Source organism: Gavialis gangeticus, unplaced genomic scaffold (assembly GCF_001723915.1).
Source record: "Gavialis gangeticus isolate Ggan-Ray unplaced genomic scaffold, GavGan_comp1, whole genome shotgun sequence".
Classification (NCBI taxonomy): Eukaryota; Metazoa; Chordata; order Crocodylia; family Gavialidae; genus Gavialis; species Gavialis gangeticus.
In genome coordinates, this window is record NW_017728997.1 from 37,555,503 (window position 1) to 37,561,095 (window position 5,593).

Genomic DNA, 5,593 nt, shown 5'->3' on the forward strand with positions numbered 1-5,593 from the left:
GGCGAGAGGCTTAGCAAGGCTGTAGGAATGGGAATCTAGACAGGAACAGAAGCCACCAAAAGCAAGCAGGGAAAAGATGGCGACCAACTTAACTTAGCTGGCATTTTAGAAACAGAAAAACACCCAAGGCTGGAACAGGTAGGAAGACAAACCTATAGAACTGTCTAGCTAAAAGAAAGGAATGTTTGGAGGAACATGGAGCAAGAAAGGTCACTTTTGTTTCAGTGTTTACAGAAGCCAACATGCTTGCTGAGTCTACAGAGATCAAAGGGCTTGTCGGAATGCTGTCAAACTGTTGCTTCAGGAAGGATTAAAAAATACAAGGAGAAGAAATACTACAGTCCTAGAAGTCTTTTAGCTTCTTCACTTTGTGCCATTAGAGTTTCACTGGCATACTTCTGAAGAAGCTCCATCTTCTTTCTCCGGACAAGAGCCTCCTCAATCTGTAAATAAAAAACATTAAAACACTTAGCCTTCAATTCAGGCCCTGAAACCTAGAAATTCCAGATACAAAGTCAGAAAAAAAGCAGCCAGAGAAGACTGAAAAAAAATTGCTTAATCCACGTAGAACTGGAGGGCACAGTTTTATCAGGCCCAAATAAAAACAGTGCCAAAGGCCACCATTGAGAGAGAGAGAGAAAAAACACTCAAGATTTCACTGCTCTGCCACTGTACTTTAATATGTAAAGTTTGTGAGACTAAAACATTTTCTATTATACATTAAATATGATTAGTTCAGAACTCTGATCAGATTAATTGAATTAGGGTGTGCTAATTTCCCATGACAAGGCTTTTCAATAAGATCCTGATACACAAAATAGCATTACAGCTCTAAAGGCAGACTAAATCCACACCACAACAGATTTTTTAATTAAGGATTTGTCTTAACAAAAATCAACTGAAGCCATGTTTCTAACAAATTTCAGATTAAGCATCCTCAGTTGACCTTATTACATACCCATATTCAAATAGATGCTAACATTTTTCTTTTTGAAATGAAAAGAATCTCTAACAGCAAAACCTGGATCTAAGTTATTCAGAACTTGAATATTGGCTTGGATCAGCCTTTAGTGTTATACAAAACTTTATTTAGAAATTCAGTGATATATTAAAGACTTTCAGGACTCGTCTTGACATTTTCTCTCTCTCAAAAGCCTTCTAAAGAATGAAAAAATTAAGGTCTGTGTTTATCCCAAGATGGTAGCTCTATAGTTACAATTCTTCTTGCTTTACAACTAGAACAATTATTTGATTTTTTTAAAAGAAGTTCTTTGTGAAAGACAAATGACAGTACTGAACACAAAGTAAATGGAATTCTAGCTATATTGATTTGCATCCTTATGGTAAGAGCTTGTTATCGGATCGTGTTTTACAACCTAAGAGGTTCACAATCCTAGTTAATGTGCAGCATTATCTATCATTTTTACAAACTTCACAAGAGTCAGTAACATCTACTCATTCCTTCTGAAAAATTTACAGCTTTTCATAGTATCCCAAGATTAGTTTAATTCCCAGGACGCAACTTGTCAGAATGAAATAATATTATGTATCCTGTTTATAGTTTACCAACTCTAGAGAAAAAAAATGATTTTAAATGATATAATCACATATTTTTGCTGTGATGTGTAGATACATTACTGCTAGGCAAATTGCTTCAAAAATAAAATAGGAACCAAGGCTGTTTTGGAAAATGGCTACTTTATACCAAGCTAAGCAATCAACAATTAAAAGTTATTACAGGGGGCAAAACTAGAAATTAAAACATTGTCACAAATTTGATGAGTCAAAGATAGCAGACTAGGTCTCCCTCTCTTTTTTAAATAATACACCCAAAAAGATTTTCAAAGAAAAAAAACAAACTTATAGAAAGGCAGAATCTCAGAGGAAAGAGAAGCTAGAAGTACAAACAACATTCTGTGCCACAGCACCCCACTCAGGAAGAGGCAAGTGGAGGTAAAGCAATTGAACCAAGATCTCACAGCAAGTTCAGTCAGGGAGAGAACCCAGCTGATCTGTCCAGCAGTTTTTTACTACAACAAGTAGACAACACTTTCTATAGGCTGTCTACCATGACTCACAACCTGTATCATAGTAGTGCCAGTGTTCTCATGTGCCTTTGTTTTTTCTTTTCTTACCTCTTGCTGTGATGGCACAGGGACATGAGCAATAAACTTTTGTTGACCTTCTTCATCTTCTTTTTCTTTGCCATTTTCCTCATCGGACTACAAAATAATATCATATAAAACTGTTTGTTTTTTAGCTTACATCAACAAGACATTACATCTAACCCCACCCACCTGCACTTACAAATTATGCTTGTAAATAAAGGCCTGGAATATGGACAAAACAGGGGACACTTCATTCTATGCCACAATGGGCAAGCACCACATCACCAAGACCTCACTATTTGAAGACCTAAAACTGGGTTGCTCCTTCCATTCTTCTCCCTGTGTATAGATGTAAGACCATGTTTTTATTGTTGCCATGTGGCTTTCAGTGGCTGTCACCAGAATGCAAAGCTAGCTGTCACAGGCAGGAAATAGGGGCCTTACAAAGACAGCCAGGTTCCTCTTCCATAAAGTGGTCACTCTTGAGAGCTGTCACTATTTCCCTCATTCACTGGATGGGCTTATGCAGGCAGAGAAGACGGGATACAGCCCATGAGGTCTCAAGCTATGCAACAGCAATAAGAACATACTCCTGCAGCACTGCTGACTTAACAGGAGATGACAAAATAACCTTACTGCAGGGCATCAGTAACTGTAGGTGCAGACAGAAGTCCAGCTCCCTGGTCTAACTCATGACACTTCACAAATTAAACTAACCCTCGCGACCCAACAGACATTAGCTGTTGGGTCGGGAGGGTGGGGAATCAAGCTCCAAATTTGGAGCTGATACAGAGAGGCTTTATTTTTCAGCCTCTTCCCCTAGGACCCCCATCTCCCAGCTACAGTGCTCTCTCAGGATGTGGGGGGAGGGGGTGAAGAGAAGGGAGGGGAGGGTGCTCAGGTTGGTCTTTGCCCAGCCTGCACTGGAGTGGGGAACAGGTAGATTGAACCCCCCTCTCCCCCCCCACCTTGCAGGGGGGGTGGGCAATCCAGCTGACTGGGCAATCCACAGGCTGGGCAAACACGTCCAAGTTTCCTCCCTTGGACAGTGAGGGTTAATTTGTCATGTGATAGGAGCGCTCTGCAGTTGTGTACTTCTGTTAGGGTATGGCTATAGAGTGTTTTCAAGGGGATGATTGCATGACAAACGTAACTTCTGTCTGTGCCTTGTGAGGAGTAACATGCACTTCCCTGCTGGATTGTGAAGGAAACATGGTATCCAACCAGTTCCTCAGACCTTAACCCCAACTTAAATCTTTCTTCTGTGATTCAAAGAAGACAGCTTGAGCAATTCAGTATCAATAAGATAAAATGAAATACTACTGTATTGAAAACTCTACCTACAGAGTATATAGATCTGTGCTTAGAACATTAGCTTTTCAGTTATTTTATTTTAGAGATTAAGAATTTATGTCAGTAGCCAGTTACTAACAGCTGACCCCAAATGGATACTCAAAGTTAGTTGCAACTTTTATCCTAACTATAGGAAAAAGCCTTCTCAGGTTGTCAATTTTTGTTATATTCTATATCTGACTTAAGAGTTAAAAGTCCTATTTGAGTATTTAGTTGTACCATGATACACAAAGAGGGGGGCAACGTACAGCACAGGTGCCACAAGTGGTATGGGTAGCCTGTATGCTGCATGCAGCAGATCAGGAAGGGGGCAGACAGTACACTAGCAGATAGGGCACGAAGCAGAAAGCAGAGCAGTAGAAAGGGCAGGGGATAAGGATTTGAGTGGTAATTGGGGAGGGTGTGGTGCTTAATTTGTGGCATGCCTGTCAAAAAGGCTGGCCCCCACTGCTCTAAGGTGTGCAAAGGAGGGACACACTGTAGTAGTCAATATATTTTTAAGAACAGTGAAGATACTCAAAGCATGCTGCTACTATACAGGAGTAACATTAATTGTCATATTTGCATAGTCTCCCACACCATACCTCATCATCATTGACAGCATAAATGTTTTCTTCCTCCTCTTCCTCTTCTTTATCACCTCTTGCAAGTCGTGCCTCTCTCTCCAGTTTCCATTTCTCCACTGCTTCTGCTATGACTGGTTAAAAAAATTGTGATATTAAGTCAACAAGGTATCCAAGGCATGAGTTGAATCTAGGGTTGATGCTCGCTCTTTACTCCACTTTTTACTGTACTACCCTTGGTCATGCCTTGTAAACAGACTGAACCAGGGACCTCTCAATATAAAAAAATAAGAGCTTCTAACAGTTTATCTGAAGTACCCAGCCTATTAATGTAAAGGCAATAGCAGACCCACACAAATTCAGTAGGGCCACAAGAGATGGACAGAGTTACATTTTTAGCAGGCGTTGCACTGTAACCAGGCTAAAAGCCTTGAGCATGACAAAATGTTTAGGTTGGTTAGAGAACTAGGGGTGTGCCAATAAAGATTTTTGGGCCAATAATTAACCAGCCATAATGGGCCAATACCGATCCAATTGCTGATATGCAGCACAGCAGCTTGGAAAGCAGCATCTGGCTGGCTGCACATACCCCAGGGGAGACATGGGGGTGTGCCCCCCTCGGATCTGCGGGCAGGGCGAGGGTGGGTTTGCCCACTGCATGCTTGGAGCCAGAGGCTGTGCTGGTCTGTTCCTGGTGGAGGCTGAGCAGCTATGGGGTAGGCTACAGCCACCCCAAAATTTGTAACAACCCCCCATAGCCCCTCCTCCCAGCACCGTCCCCAGCATAGCTCAGGATCAACCCCTGCCAGGAAGAGCCCGGTGCCACCCCCGGCCCCAAGTGCACAGCGGGAAGTACACCCTCACCTCACGCACATATCTGGGGGGCACATGCCCCCTTCATTCCTCCCCCAGGGTGCATGCAGCAGCAGGAGCCCCCAACCCTCCCAGACGAGCCATGGCTCTGTCCTGTGCCCCGCTCGGGCAGCGTCTGCCCCTGTCTCTTCCCCTGCCGCAGCCCCACTTCCTCCCTTACCACAGGGGCCTCTATCTGCCTCCCCCACACAGACTTACTGGCCAGATGCTGCTCCTCAAGCTGCCGGGCTGCATTCCTGGCTGCATGTATGCTGTGGCTGCATGCATTCAAGCGGCATTGATCAGTACCGATTCAATATGGACTGATGTATTGGTACACCTCTATAGGGAATATGGTTAGATTACACTCTAGAGCTGTGCTATGGCCATGTCAAGGGACCACTGCTCTAAACAGTTCCCATGCTAGAGGTATTTGTAGTGTAAACGGATATGGAAAGACAGGTTTCTGGTAATAAAGACCTGCTGAATACAGCTTTTTAACCTGAGCAACCACTGTATGGTTAGCCATATCCTCCTTGCCACTTTGCATCATTGCTTCCTACTTTACAGCCCATACCAAGTGAATCAAGTTAACTGGAACTGACTGTAAGACTTAAAATGCTCAAAAAGTGTTGCTGTGTCATTGTACCTGGGACAAAGGCACCTAAAAATCATTAACCCTAGTATAAGATAATGCAAGTATTGCTAATCTTTTTT

General features: G+C 42.7%; 1 protein-coding gene across 1 annotated transcript in view; it reads right to left on the reverse strand.

The window, feature by feature from the left end:
- Nucleotides 1-188: 188 nt before the first annotated feature.
- The window catches only part of ISY1 (ISY1 splicing factor homolog), a 39,299-nt gene continuing 33,894 nt past the window's right edge, over nucleotides 189-5,593 (reverse strand). The window contains exons 9-11 of the mRNA XM_019505072.1: nucleotides 4,046-4,158; nucleotides 2,136-2,222; nucleotides 189-443 (exon numbers count right to left, since the gene is read on the reverse strand). Of these exons, the coding sequence (XP_019360617.1) occupies nucleotides 336-443; nucleotides 2,136-2,222; nucleotides 4,046-4,158 (308 nt within the window). The 3' untranslated portion in view covers nucleotides 189-335. The remainder of the gene's footprint in view (nucleotides 444-2,135; nucleotides 2,223-4,045; nucleotides 4,159-5,593) is intronic.